Source organism: Anomaloglossus baeobatrachus, chromosome 3 (genome assembly GCF_048569485.1).
Source record: "Anomaloglossus baeobatrachus isolate aAnoBae1 chromosome 3, aAnoBae1.hap1, whole genome shotgun sequence".
In the NCBI taxonomy this organism is placed as follows: Eukaryota; Metazoa; Chordata; class Amphibia; order Anura; family Aromobatidae; genus Anomaloglossus; species Anomaloglossus baeobatrachus.
The window spans coordinates 10,629,754-10,645,613 of record NC_134355.1 but is presented as its reverse complement, the minus strand read 5'-3'; the positions used below and the strand labels follow the sequence as shown (position 1 = coordinate 10,645,613).

Below are 15,860 nucleotides of genomic sequence, written 5' to 3'. Positions count from 1 at the left end.
TTCGGCGTCACATCGACGTCACGCGGCAGGCGGCCAATAGATGCGGAGGGGCGGAGCTGAGCGGGACGTAAACATCCCGCCCACCTCCTTCCGTCCGCATTACCGGCCGGGAGCCGCAGGATGCAGGTAAGATCTGTTCATCGTTCCCGGGGTGTCACACACTGCGATATGTGCTACCCCGGGTACGATGAACAATCTGACGTTCAATTCATGAGAAATGAACGACGTGCGTGCGATGAACGTTTTACCGTTCAATCGCACGTAGCTGTCACACACTGCAATGTACCTTACAATGCCAGATGTGCGTCACTTACGACGTGACCCCGCCGACACATCGTAAAATACATTGCAGCGTGTAAAGCCCGCTTAAGTCAGTCAGAGGTTCGTCAACATCCCACAGAAACACAAGACTAACATATAAAAGAACATTTATGTGATGGTATATATATGATACAGAGAAAAGTAGGCAATATTAGTTATGGATTTTAGGTTTCTGAGTCAGCCCCCTTGGCACAGGTGTATAACATCGGGCTCTCGCCATAGAGGTTGCCTTTACTGAGGCTGCTATCCCACATCTGTGACATATAGACCATACTTGGATTGGAAGACAAAGCCTGACCGCCGGGTCTCCCGACCTGAGCTACTGATTCATAGGCATAATTTAGATCAAGCGGTGGCTCAGGTCGGGAGACCCTGCGATTTGTCCGAGTCTTCTGATTTGAGTATGGTCCGTATCTCATGAATATGTGAAACTAGATTAAAATTTGGGACACAATGGCCGGTGGTGCAGAGGTCACTGATACCAGCCCAGTCCTGTAATAAGGACCACTGGAGTAACAAGTCCGTCCACGACATTTCTTCCTCGTGAATCTTCGCCATCACCTGTCAGTTTTGTTGAATGTCAGGAACATGTTACTGTTAGGTCCTGGTGGTGGTGGATCCTCTGGGCCGTGCACCGGACTCCCCCAGTGAGGCAACCCGTAGCGAACCCCTATACAGGGACTGTCCAGTCACCCCACCAGAGGGCCTAGGTGCATGGTAGCCGGAGTACTAGCGGAGCAAGGATAGCGTCCTTCAGGAGACGGTTAGAACGAAGGCAATTCCGGAATCAGGAACCGGACACGGAGGCAGGACAAGCTCTACGGAAAAGACAGGATTAATTTCCACAAGGCACAAGGAGACCTGGACTTCTAGCTTAGTGAAACTCGACGAACAGGCACCGCCCACATGTAAGGAACCTCCTAATATACCTTATAGCTGAAGTAGGCAATATCCTGTTTCGGGGACACTGGCCCTTTAAGAGGAGGTCAATGACCGCGCGCGCCCTAATGCACATGCGCGAAGCCCGAGTGCCGGAGGCCAGAGCAGGAAGCGGTGCCAAGGATGCAGGAGCGCCTGTCAGTGTGTCCTGGGTCGCAGAGGAACGCCGGGAGCTGGGAACTGGATGCATGGGGGACGCAGAGGGAGAAAAGGGAGCTATGTAGCCGCGGGCAGGAGGGGGACCGGAGCGGTGAGTAAGGAACGGCGTCGGGCCCCGGGGAGCATGACAGTTACCCGTCTGACTGAATTGTGCCCGCTGTACAGTTTGGTTTAAGAGGATAATGCTCATCAGGCATCGCCATATTCACTCTGTGGGTGGAGCTGGTGATAGAGGAGATGTCAAAGCCAGAAACTCTGGACGGCGCAGGCTTTGTCCATCCACTAAGCTTACAGTGGCTGGGACTTGTAGTACTTTCCAGTGCTCTAAAATATGGGAGAGACCATGCCCTATAGGGTCTTTACTGTGTGATGGTCGTACTGAAATGAGAAAGGAATTTCTCACCTGGTGCAGTTGAGTGAAACACAACCACTTGAAAGGCGAGAACAAAGCTTCTGCAGACCCTGAGAAATCGAATGTCTGACAATGGATGCTAGGGGTTAACATCCACGCTGCCACGGAAGTAGGATAAAAACGAATCCTAGAAAGAGAGTTTATTTAATGTGTTTCGGAGTGGAAACTCATTCATTAGTATAATTACAATGCTGAATTGTAATTATCCTGACGAAGGAGTTTCCACTTCGAAACGCGTTGAATAAAATCACTTTACTCCTTTTTCCTAGGCAGCGCAGATATTAACCCCTACCATCCATTGTCAGCTATCCAAAATCCTCTAGAAATCTTTCTCAGAAGAGCTGGAGCTGTCATATCTGCAGAGGGCAACTCCATATTAATATCTATGGATGCAGGATGGGAGGTAAAAAAGCCCCTGTAGGTGGAAATCTGTAATGTACCCGCGTGCTGCAGATTCACAAAATACCTGAAGTGTGCCCTCAAAGCCACATCGTTAAAATCTGCTAATTGTGAATAGAGCTCTGAAAAAAAACCTGTCTTTCCTCCTGAAACTATAAACTTGTTACAGAGTTTTCATTTGGAACCTGCATTGGAAATTCCTAAGTAGCCTGCCAGGTCTGAACACAGCCTTCAATGTGACAAGTATTAATAGTCTCTCAGGAATATTACTTTCAATATATATTATTATTATTATTATTATTTATTATTATAGCGCCATTTATTCCATGGCGCTTTACAAGTGAAAGGGTATACGTACAACAATCATTAACAGTACATAACAGACTGGTACAGGAGGAGAGAGGACCCTGCCCGCGAGGGCTCACAGTCTACAGGGAATGGGTGATGGTACAATAGGTGAGGACAGAGCTGGTTGCGCAGTGGTGTACTGGACTGAGGGCTATTGTAGGTTGTAGGCTTGTTGGAAGAGGTGGGTCTTGAGGTTCCTCTTGAAGCTTTCCACGGTAGGGGAGAGTCTGATGTGCTGAGGTAGAGCGTTCCAGAGTATGGGGGATGCACGGGAGAAATCTTGTACGCGATTGTGGGAAGAGGAGATAAGGGAGGAGCAGAGAAGGAGATCTTGTGAGGATCTGAGGTTGCGTGCGGGTAGGTACTGGGAGACTAGGTCACAGATGTAGGGAGGAGACAGGTTGTGCATGGCTTTGTATGTCATGGTTAGTGTTTTGAACTGGAGTCGTTGGGTGATGGGAAGCCAGTGAAGGGATTGGCAGAGTGGCGAGGCTGGGGAATAGCGAGGGGAGAGGTGGATTAAGCGGGCCGCAGAGTTTAGGATAGATTGGAGGGGTGCAAGAGTGTTGGAAGGGAGGCCAGAGAGCAGGAGGTTGCAGTAGTCGAGGCGGGAGATGATGAGGGCATGCACTAATGTTTTTGCTGATTCTTGGTTAAGAAAAGCACGGATCCGGGAGATGTTTTTGAGTTGTAATCGGCATGAGGTGAAGAGGGCTTGGATGTGTGGCTTGAAGGATAGAGCAGAGTCGAGGGTCACTCCAAGGCAACGAGCTTGTGAGACTGGGGAGAGTGAGCAGCCATCAAGTTTGATGGAAAGGCTTGTTGGAGGAGATGAGTGAGGAGGAGGAAAGACAATGAATTCTGTTTTGTCCATGTTAAGTTTTAGGAATCGCACAGAGAAATATATATGTATATGTATATATATATATACAGTGGACCTAAAGCAAACTTTTATGTCATGTTTTTTTTTTCTTTACCCTGGTAAGTGCAGGGCCACCACAAAACATGTGCACATAGGTTTAGTGCAAAATGTTGTAACTTTTTTCACTCCTAAAAACTGCTGTAAAGTCCATTGTGTCTATAAGTATGGTGCCCATTAAATGCTTGTGTTTCTTTTCTGCCCGTCTTAGGACTTCATATTCCAGCAGACCATGCTCCGGATTAAAGATCCACAGAAATCCCTCAAATTTTACAATAAATGTCTTGGAATGACGTAAGTGTTATACAATGGTGATCTGTTCAATATTACCAATCCAATGTTTTATTAAGGGGTTACAACGGTCTTTCAAGACCTCCCTGAATTAGATGATCGCATTTTCGGGCTCTGTGCTGTGTATGGAAATCAGACTGAACCAATGTTATCCTATGTGTCAGTGCACATGAGCTATTTATTACACAGTTAGGCTATGTGCGCACAGTGCGTTTTTCACGGCGTTTTTGCACGTTTTTCGGGTGCGTTTTTGGCCTCAAAACTGCAGGACTTTGCTTCCCCAGCAAAGTCTATGAGTTTTCATTTTTGCTGTCTGCACACATCTGTTTTTTTTACCTGCGTTTTTGAGTTAAAAAAAAAAAATGGACATGTCAGTTCTTTCCTGCGTTTTTCTGCGTTTTCCGCCCATGCAATGCATTTGAAAAACGCAGCAAAACGCAGAGATCAAAAACGCAGCAAAACGCAGCCAAAAACGCACCAAATCGCGGCAAAAACGCATGCGTTTTTTGATGCGTTTTTTCGACGCAGGTGCGTTTTTGTGCGTTTTTAGCGGCCAAAAACGCACAAAAACGCAGCGTCAAAAAGACGCAGTGTGCGAACCTAGCCTTAGGCTATGTGCGCACTAGGCGTTTTTGCCCCGTTTTTAGCGGCGTTTTTTACCGCGTTTTTGTGCTGAAAACGCAGTGACATTGCTTCCCCAGCAATGTCAATGGGTTTTCAGAAGTGCTGTCCTCACACAGCGTTTTTTTTTTAGCTGCGTTTTTGTGGTGACCACAAAAACGCAGCATGTCAATTATTTCTGCGTTTTCCACTGCGTTTTTCACTCATTGAATTCAATGAGATGTTAAAAACGCAATGAATAACGCATATAGCCGCGTTTCTATGACTAAAAACGCAGCTATAAACGCAAGGGGTGGGTACTACAGTGACGTGTACAGGAAGAGGATTCCTTCTGTTGGTAAACACAGAAGCATGAATCCTCCCGGTACCGTCACCGCTGCGTCCACCTCCCGTCCTGTGCATGTCAGCTCCGTGCGGCGCCATGTCTGGGCGGGAGGTGGAGGCAGCGGCGAAAACAAAAGTGAACAGTAGAAAAAAAAAAATGTCATACTCACCTGTCTGCGTCTGCAGGGTCCCGGTGCCATGCCCGCTCCCATCTCCTCCCGGTCCCGCCGCTCTGGCTGTGTGCAGTCTCCCCGGGGCAGGACCTTGCTTGCAGGACCTGGCGAGGGATCACCTGATGCAGTCACCTGACGCATCAGCTGATCGTAGTCTCGCCGGCTTTTTCGCGCTCGGCCGGCTATCAGCTGATCCTGCTGTCAGGGGACTTCATCAGCTGATCACCGGCAGCTCTTGCAGCGATCGTATAGGATCAGACTCCTGTCCAATCGATCGCTCCAGGAGCTGCCGGTAATCAGCACATAAGTGAGTATGTATTTTTTTTTTTTTTTTTTTCTACTGATGCATCAGCTGATTGTATAATCGGCTTTTATACAATCAGCTGCTGTGTCCTGTGATTCAGGCACTTGATCCTGACACATCATCTGATCGCTTTGCCTTCCAGCAAACCGATCAGATGATATTGGATCCGGATTGGACGGCGCGGGACCCTGACCCAGGATTACTGCGGAGGGGGGTTTATTTCAATAAAGATGGAGTCACTAATTGTGTTGTGTTTTATTTCTAATAAAAATATTTTTCTCTGTGTTGTGTTTTTTTTTTATCATTACTAGAAATTCATGGTGGCCATGTCTAATATTGGCGTGACACCATGAATTTCGGGCTTAGGGCTAGCTGATAATATACAGCTAGCCCTAACCCCATTATTACCTAGCTCGCCACCCGTCACCAGGGCAGCTAGAAGAGTTGGATACAGCGCCAGAAGATGGCGCTTCTATGAAAGCGCCATTTTCTGGGGTGGCTGCGGACTGCAATTCGCAGTGGGGGTGCCCAGAAAGCATGGGCACCCTGCACTGTGGATTCCAATCCCCAGCTGCCTAGTTGTACCCGGCTGGACTCAAAAATTAGGCGAAGCCCACGTCATTTTTTTTTTTAATTATTTCATGAAATAATTAAAAAAAAAAGGGCTTCTCTATATTTTTGGTTCCCAGCCGGGTACAAATAGGCAGCTGGGGGTTGGGGGCAGCCCGTACCTGCCTGCTGTACCCGGCTAGCATACAAAAATATGGTGAAGCCCATGTCATTTTTTTTTTCTTTTTGGGCAAAAAACTGCATACAGTCCTGGATGGAGGATGCTGAGACTTGTAGTTCTGCAGCTGCTGTCTGCTCTCCTGCATACACTAGTGAATGGAGGATGCTGAGACTTGTAGTTCTGCAGCTGCTGTCTGCTCTCCTGCATACACTAGTGAATGGAGGATGCTGAGACTTGTAGTTCTGCAGCTGCTGTCTGCTCTCCTGCATACACTAGTGAATGGAGGATGCTGAGACTTGTAGTTCTGCAGCTGCTGTCTGCTCTCCTGCTTACACTAGTGAATGGAGGATGCTGAGACTTGTAGTTCTGCAGCTGCTGTCTGCTCTCCTGCATACACTAGTGAATGGAGGATGCTGAGACTTGTAGTTCTGCAGCTGCTGTCTGCTCTCCTGCATACACTAGTGAATGGAGGATGCTGAGACTTGTAGTTCTGCAGCTGCTGTCTGCTCTCCTGCATACACTAGTGAATGGAGGATGCTGAGACTTGTAGTTCTGCAGCTGCTGTCTGCTCTCCTGCTTACACTAGTGAATGGAGGATGCTGAGACTTGTAGTTCTGCAGCTGCTGTCTGCTCTCCTGCATACACTAGTTCTGCAGCTGTCTGCTCTCCTGCATACAATGAACATTTTGAAGAAGGAAATGACATCAGACCTTTTTTTTTTTTTTTTTTCATCAACAATCTTTAATGGCATTGTGCACTGATTAAAAACGCAGTGAGCAAAAACGCAGCAAAAAACGCACCAAATCGCGGCAAAAACGCATGCGTTTTTGCCGCGTTTTTTTAGCCGCGGGTGCGTTTTTTAGACAAAAACGCACATAAAAACGCAGCGTGAAAAAAACGCCTAGTGCGCACATAGCCTTAGGCCCTTTGCGCTCGCTGCAGTTTTTGCCGTGGTTTTGCTGCATGTTTTGCTGCAGAAAATGTGTCTAACCTTGCTGCAGTCCTTCCCCAGCAAAACTTATAGTAAAAAAAAAACCGCTGTGCAAACACTGCATTTTTTTCAACAAGAGGTTTTGCTGCATGTTTTCTGCAGCAAAAAGAATTGCATGTCAATTCTTTTCCATAGGTACCTGCGTTTTTTGCCATAGATAATGGTAAAAAACCGCAGGGAACAACTCGCGGTAAAACCGCATGCAGTTTTCGGGTGCGGTTTGCCGTGGTTTTTTTTTACCGCGGGTGCGGTAATCTTTCAGAGCCTGCGGAATTTTCTTAAGAAAATTCCATTTTCTAGTGCGCACAGGGCCTAAATCTGGAAATAGCCACTGCATGCCTTGGTCTGCAGGTGTATAGCACGGCGTGCAGCACATGAACCAATATTAACACACGTACTGGTGCATGTGGGCTGTTTTTCATACAAACCTCAAATCCACATGGCTGAAGATTGCAGCATGCCCTGGTTTGGTCCAATTTCCAGACCTACGCATGTAAATATTGGTCTGGTACTGCATGTATCGGCGATGCAGCACTTGGAGCCAGTCATGGCTGTAATCTGTAGACTTGACTGATCTCAGAAATGTAATGCCCTGGTGACATTAACCTAAGATTTTTCACCTACACATTTATCACAGATAGGACACGCACCCATTATAATCTATGTGCTTGTCACATGTTCAAGTTTTATTGAGCACTGAGAGTCTGTAAAATAGAAAATAAATATAATACAGTTCAAACGTTTAGGGTCACATAGATATTTCCTTATTTTTTAAAGAAAAGCACATTTTATTTTTCAATGAAGGTAACATTAAATTAAACAGAAATCCCCTCTATACATTGTTATGTGGTAAATGACTATTCTCGCTGCAAATGTCTAGTTTTTAATGCAATATCTACATAGGTGTATTTCCAACAAAAACCACTCCAGTGTTCTAATGGTACATTGTGTTTGCTAACTGTGTTATAAAGCTAATGAATGTTTCAAAATCCCTTGAAAACCCTTGTGCAAGTATGCTAGCACAGCTGAAAACAGTTTTGCTGATTAGAGAAGCTAAAAAAACTGACATTTTTTGAGCTAGTTGAGAATCCAGAGCATTACATTTGTTAGTTCAATTAAACTCTCAAAATGCCCAGGAAAAGAGAACTTTCATGTGAAACTCGACAGTCTATTCTTGTTCTTAGAAGTGAAGGATATTCCATGTGAGAAATTGCCAAGAAACGGAAGATTCCCTACAACGGTGTGTACTACTCCCTTCAGAGGAGAGCACAAACAGGCTCTAATCAGAGTAGAGAGAAGTGGAGGCCGCGCTGCACAACTGAGCAACAAGACAAGCACATTAGAGTCTCTAGTGTGAGAAATCCACGCCTCACAGGTCCTCAACTGGCAGCTTCATTACATAGTACCCACAAAACACCAGTGTCATCACCCAAGAGGCGACTCCGGGATGCCGGCCTTCAGGGCAGAGGGGCAAAGAAAAAGCCATATCTGAGACTGGCTAATAAAAGGAAAAGATTAATATGGGCAAAAGAACACAGACATTGGACAGAGGAAGAGTGGAAAAAAGTGTTATGGACAGACGAATTGAAGTTTGAGGTGTTTGGATCACAGAGATCACATTTGTGAGACACAGAACAACTGAAAAGATGCTGAAAGAGTGCCTGACGCAATCTGTCAAGCATGGTGGAGGTCATGTGATGGTCTGGGGTTGCTTTGGTGCTGGTAAAGTGAGAGATTTGTACAAGGTAAAAGGGATTTTGAATAAGGAAGGCTATCACTCCATTTTAAAACGCCATGCTATACACTGTTGACAGCGCTTGATTGGAGCCAATTTCCTACAACAGGACAATGACCCAAAGCAACCTCCAAATTATGCATTAATATTTAGGGAAGAAGCAGCAGCGGGTATCTATCTGTAATGGAGAGGCCGCCCAGTCACCAGACCTCAACCCTATAGAGCTGTTATGGGAACAGCTTAACCGTACGGTGCCAAAAAGTGCCCATCAACCCAATCCAACTTGTGTGAGGGGGGGAAGCATGGGGGAAATATCTCAGGATTACCACCGCAAATGAACAGCTAGAGAGGTCTGCAAAGCTGGAATTGTGCAAAGGAGCGATCTGTGCCGAAAGCCAAGTGTGAAGAGAAAATTATTATTTCATGTAAAAGTCATTATTTCTGACCTCGTCACTGTCTGGACGATATATTCTCTATTCATTATGCAATTCATGTATAAATAAAAGTAGCATTCTTCATGGAAAAGACAAAATTGTCTGGATAACCCCAATTGAAAAAACTTATGCCACACTGATGGATGAATAGAAACGTGGACCAAAACAGATAAGAATTAGATCCATAAATGAGGCCGTAGACATTACAACAGAGAACACAAACCGTTGCTGTCATTGTAGAGGACCGAGCCTAACCACAAGACAATGGCGGCCTGTTGATTTCAGCAAGTGCTTTGGGATGCAAAAAATGATTTGTATTGTCTGAAACACTCCAGTATTTCATTGATTCTAACAGCATAAATCGACTGATAGTTTCCCTTTAGATCATTACATTGTAAATACTGCTTTGGATGTGACTAGAGAATAATTGTGCATGTACAGTATATGGACAGTGGACAGATTTCTGCTCATAAGTAGAGGAGATTGAAGAGCAGGCTGATACAAACTCGATGGAGACTGAAGATCCATGACACCACTGTTCTGTGCCCATACAGGATGCATATTGTCACCCGTACACTTGGCCGCCCGCACCGATTTATAGTCCTGCATAAACCCATGTCCCTACGAATGAGCGTTTTGCTTATTTGTTGACTGATAGGTGCCGTGCTTACATGGGCGAATGTTCGGGAAGAGATGCTCATTCGGCAATTCTCATCCCTGGTGAAAGGTCTTTGAACTTAGAGGAATATAGCAGCATATAACAGACGGAGCAGAGTCTTTCCTCAATTACTCTGATGTAATCGTAGATCTGGGAACGGGACCATCATTTATACTGTTTAATGCAGCAGAACCTCATGGTTTGTTTGACGTTTCTCCTTAGTCTCCTCCTGAAACGTGATTTTCCCTCCATGAAATTCTCACAATACGTCATGGGGTACGAGGATACTAAGGACATCCCAGAAAACACAAAGGAGAGGGAGGCCTGGGCCTATTCCTGCAAAGCCACCATCGTGCTGACACAGTAAGTTCTAGTAAGTAAGGAAATTGTCTATAGAAAGCAAAGATCAACTTACGCCGTCCCTGCTGAAATTAATGGCATCGATGCATGGTCCACCACAGAAAAGGGTTTTCTGAGGCTTTATCATTGATGGCAGCCCCACATCTGTGTACATTATGTAGTGGTTGTGAAAGGCACTGTCTCCCTCCTATACAATCACATTATCATGAATATACTGTGTGTATATATATATATATATATATATATATATATATATATATATATATATATCATGGCCAAAGGTGTTGACAGCCTTGAGGATGTGCCAGAAAATGATTGCACTTACACACACTTTGTTATAAACTCGTTTCTTTCCCTTGTGTGTATTGAAACAACACAAAGGGAACAGGGCAGATTGGACATAATTTCATATAATATTTGGTTCCTTGCCCTTTACCCTTTGGAATAAATCCCTTCCATCAGTCGCCTCCTCTCCCCGTCCACAGCTTCTTCCTCCTCTCACCTGGAATCTCGGACTCTTCTTTATAAACGTCTCCAGGTCTCTCATATCTGAAGGCTTCTTCTTTCTTCTTTCTTTCTTTCTTTCTTTCTTTCTTTCTTTCTTTCTTTCTTTCTTTCTTCTTCTTTCTTTCTTTCCCCGAACTTTGTTTCCATTTTTTACTGGTGCTTCTTGAAATGTTTGGGCTTATTGTTCTCCTGGAGACCCCTGACCTAGGACGCATCCCCAGCTTTCTGACACTGGTCTTTGCATTGCCACCCACAATTCTCTGGTATCTTTAGATTTCATGATGTCTTGCACACAGTCTAGGCCCCCCAGTGCCAGAGTCAGCAGAACAACCCAAACATCTCTGACCTCCACCATATGTGACTGTAGGTGCTGTGTTGTTTACTTTGTAGGCCTCATTCCATTTTCAGTAAACAGTTGAATGATGTGCTTTATCAAAAAGCTCTATCTTGCTCTCATCTGTCCACGAGACCATTTGTATGAAGGATTTTGGTTAATCTCGTACATTTTGGCTTTTTTCTTTCTCTGTGTCAGCAATCGGGTCCTCCTGTGTCCCCTCCATAGCATTGTTCTATCGCTGTGTCAGCAGTGGGGTCCTCCAGGGTCTCCTCCATAGCATTTTTCTATCTCTGTGTCAGCAGTGGGATCCTCTGTGGTCTCCTTCATAGCGTTTCATTCTATGCAGATGTGGACGGATAGTTCGCTCTGACACTGATGCTCCTGGGCCTGCAGGACAGCTTGAATTTCTTTATTGGGTCTTATTTATCATCTGGACTAAACTGTGTTAGAACACCTTTCATCAGTTTTTCTCTGTTGTCCGCATCCAGGGAGATTAGCTACAGTGCCAGGGCTTGTAAACTTCTTGATTATGTTGCGCACCGTGGACAAAGAAACATCAAGATCTCTGGAGATGGACTTGTAACCTTGAGATTGTTGATATTTTTCAACAATTTTGGTTCTCCAGTCCTCAGACAGTTCTCTTCTCCTCTGTCTGTTCTCCATGCTTAGTGTGGTACACACAGACACACAATGCAAAGATTGAGGCAACTTCTCCCCTTTTTATCTGTTTCAGGTGTGATTTCATATTGCCCACACCTGTTACTTGGCACAGGTGAATTTGAAGAGTATTACATGCGTGAATGAAAGTTGTGTACCAACAATTTTGTCCAGCCCATTTCTGGGGTTTTATGTGAAATTATGTCCAATACTTCATTTTCTGGAACAATTTAAAGGGTAGCATCACTTCCAGCCATGACAGTATATAAACACAGTCTCCACCATTCGTAGGTGATGGACACGGCTCATGTGCTTCCTGCACAGGGACCTCTGCGATCTCCTGTACATGTCAATGCATATCTGTGTATTTCCTTTGTTCCATGTGCAAAGTGTATCTACAAATACTGTGAATAGAAGTTAGAACAAACAACATACACGGGTTATCGAGCCGTGCCATAGTGTGTACATGGATAGAGCCATATACAGAACATAAATGCAGAAAAAAGGAAGAAAAACTGTACAACGGCAATTTTGTGAAATTAGAAAATTAGTTTATTGAGTATTTAATATAAACAGGAAAATTTCATAAAAGGATTAAAAGGGACTTTGGTGAGAGGACCAGCAGGTGGCGTACTCACTCCACAGCTCAGTGGTATTGTAAGAAGAAATAGAGTGAAAGAGACAAAATTGCAGCTAGACAAAAGCACCATACAAAAATGTCCACCAGCCACCACTTACAAAGTTAAATGTAAAAGGCTACTGCCACATACCATAGAGATTAATTATCCAAGGTAAAAAAACTGTGGTATTTGGAGGACATCAAGCAGGTGCAATTGAAAAAAGCAAAAAAACCCCTCAAATTCAGTAATAATATAACATATACCCATACCTCCCAACCGTCCCGGATACAGCGGGACAGTCCCTCTTCTGAGCCTTTGATCCCGGGTCCCGCCCGTGAGGCTGTTTGTCCCGGCTCCACCCACCCACAGTAGCCCCGCCTCGCTGTTTCTCCCTTCTACTATTCATTACAGAGCCGAGCGCGCACCTACTCCTGTGACTGCTGCTGAGGTATGAATCACCCCCTGCAGCAGAGCGACCCCCCTGCAGCAGAGCGACCCCCCCCCTGCAGCAGAGCCCCCCCCCTGCAGCAGAGCCGACCCCCCCCCAGTCCCGGAGCCTGCGTTTGTCTGCAGCTGTTCTCTGATTCCCCGTGTGCGGCTTCTCACTGCTGCAGACACGCGGAGTCAGGAAGCTGAGGAGACCGTGCAATCAGCACTTCTCTCTCTCCTGCAGATAGCAGTGGCAATAACCTATGCAGAGTGACATCTGCAGGCTTCTATTAGCTTACCGATCAGTGGTCTCCTGCCTGTGGAGCAGAGCTGCTGGGTCCTAGCTTCCCAACAGCTTCAGCTCTGCTTTATCCTGGCTCCCCTACCAGTTAAAGGGAACATGTCAGCAGAAATTTCACAATAAAAATAAAAGATTCCCCTCTGCAGCTCCTGGGCTGCTTCTAGAAAGGTTCCTGTTGTTATTGTGCCCCCTTTGAGACCTACAAAAATACTTTATGAAGTCTTACCTTTTTGTATGCAAATGTGTTTTTATGGTCACGGGGGGCGGGCTGTCTGGCGTCCGTTATTCCCCCTCCTGCCGCTTTACGCAGTCCCCCATTGCTCATTTACATACACAAGGACGCCTTCCTCATGTAACTGTCCTCCCGAAGTTTTGCGCATGTGAACGCTTTTTCAGGTGATTGCGCAGGCACGAGATTATGGGCGGCGCTGTGATTGTCATCAGCAGCGTTAACCAAGTACCCGCCCATAATCTCGTGCCCGCACTTTTCCCTCTGACTCCACCGTTATGCGCAAGTGCTGGCCATATGAACCATGTTACCTATTACTGCTTGCACGAGATTATGGGCGGGTACTTGGATGACTTTGCTGATGACAATCACAGCGCCGCCCATAATCTCGCGCCCATGGTAATAGGTAACGTGGTTCATATGGCCAGTGCTTGCGCATAACGGTGGAGGCAGAGTGGGAAGCGCGGGCACGAGATTATGGGCAGGTACTTGGATGACGCTGCTGATGACAATCACAGCGCCGCCCATAATCTCGCGCCCATGGTAATAGGTAACGTGGTTCATATGGCCAGTGCTTGCGCATAACGGTGGAGGCAGAGTGAGAAGCGCGGGCACGAGATTATGGGCGGGTACTTGGATGACGCTGCTGATGACAATCACAGCGCCGCCCATAATCTCGCGCCTGCGCAATCACCTCAAAAGCGTTCACACTTTGCACAGTGCTTACTCCCGCGAGAGTGGCACTGGGCATGCACAAAACTTCAGGAGGACAGTTACATGAGGAAGGCGTCCTCATGTATGGAAATGAGCAATGGGGGACGGCGTACAACGGCAGGAGGGGGAATAACGGACGCCAGGCAGCCCGCCCCCGTGACCATAAAAACAGATTTGCATACAAAAAGGTAAGACTTCATAAAGTATTATTTTAGGTCTCAAAGGGGGCACAATAGCAACAGGAACCTTTCCAGAATGCAGCCCAGGAGCTGCAGAGGGGAATCTTTTATTTTTTTTGCTAAATTTCTGGTGACAGTTTCCCTTTAAAGGGAACCTATCAGGTGCAATATGCACTCAGAGCCAGGAGCAGTTCTGGGTGTATATTGCTAATCCCTCCCTAACTGTCCCTGTATACACTAGCATAGATAAAGGCATCTATAGAAAAAGTATTTTTAAAGAGCTTATATCTTATGCTAATTAGCGCGGGGACTAGTCCCAAGGGCGTTACTTCACTTGGCTAGTCGGCTCATATAGCGTGTTAGTACTCACACAGGGGCGTAATAACATGCTAACATGCTATGCGAGCCGACTAGCCAAGTGAAGTAACGCCCTTGTGACTAGTCCCCGCGCTCATTAGCATAAGATATAAGATCTTTAAAAATATTTGTTCTTGATCTCTTTATCTATGCTAGTGTATACAGGGACGGTTAGGCAGGGATTAGCAATATACACCCAGAACTGCTCCTGGCTCTGAGTGCATATTGCACCTGATAGGTTCCCTTTAAAGGGAACCTGTCACCAGATTTGGGGCCTATAAGCTGCGGCCACCACCAGCGGGATCTTATGTACACATTCTAACATGCTGCATACCTCCCAACCGTCCCGGATACAGCGGGACTTTCACGCTTTACGTTGTTTGTCCCGTTGCCACGGGCGGGACGGCCGGCTCCCGGGCTCCGTCCACCCACTCTCTCTCCGCCTCCCTGCTTTTCCCTCCTACCATCCTAGTAGACGTGGCATAGAGAGGAGCGCTGCCTGTGCTGCTGCTGGTACAGTAAACTAATCTCCCCAGCGCTGATTTCCCTCCCTCCCCCCTCACCCCCGGCCGGAGCCTGTCTGTGCGGTCGGCCGGCCGCCTGTCTGTGCGGTCGGCCCGCCCCCTGTCTGTGCGGGCGCCCCCCCGCCGCCTGTCTGTGCGGGCGCCCCCCTGCCGCCTGTCTGTGCGGGCGCCCCCCTGCCGCCTGTCTGTGCGGGCGCCCCCCTGCCGCCTGTCTGTGCGGGCGCCCCCCTGACGCCTGTCTGTGCGGGCGCCCCCCTGCCGCCTGTCTGTGCGGGCGCCCCCCTGCCGCCTGTCTGTGCGGGCGCCCCCCCTGCCGCCTGTCTGTGCGGGCGCCCCCCTGCCGCCTGTCTGTGCGGGCGCCCCCCTGCCGCCTGTCTGTGCGGGCGCCCCCCTGCCGCCTGTCTGTGCGGGCGCCCCCCTGCCGCCTGTCTGTGCGGGCGCCCCCCTGCCGCCTGTCTGTGCGGGCGCCCCCCGCCGCCTGTCTGTGCGGGCGGCCCGCCGCCTCATTGTGCGGGCGGCCGGCCGCCTCTCTCTGCGGGCGGCTGGCCGCCTCTCTGTGCGGGCGGCCCGCCGCCTGTCTGTGAAGGCGGCCGGCCGCCTGTCTGTGAAGGCGACCGGCCGCCTCACTGTGGCTGCCTGCGTGTCCGTGCTGGAGGCCCGCCGGCTGCCTGCGTGTCCGTGCTGGAGGCCCGCCGGCTGCCTGCGTGTCCGTGCTGGAGGCCCTCCGGCTGCCTGCGTGTCCGTGCTGGAGGCCCGCCGGCTGCCTGCGTGTCCGTGCTGGAGGCCCGCCGGCTGCCTGCGTGTCCGTGCTGGAGGCCTGCCGGCTGCCTGCGTGTCCGTGCTGGAGGCCCGCCGGCTGCCTGCGTGTCCGTGCTGGAGGCCCGCCGG

At 47.9% G+C, this 15,860-nt stretch overlaps 1 protein-coding gene across 1 annotated transcript in view; it reads left to right on the top strand.

The window, feature by feature from the left end:
• Positions 1-15,860, top strand: part of LOC142295879 (lactoylglutathione lyase-like) — a 67,554-nt gene that overhangs the window by 37,092 nt on the left and 14,602 nt on the right. The window contains exons 3-4 of the mRNA XM_075338985.1: positions 3,709-3,791; positions 9,981-10,121. Of these exons, the coding sequence (XP_075195100.1) occupies positions 3,709-3,791; positions 9,981-10,121 (224 nt within the window). The remainder of the gene's footprint in view (positions 1-3,708; positions 3,792-9,980; positions 10,122-15,860) is intronic.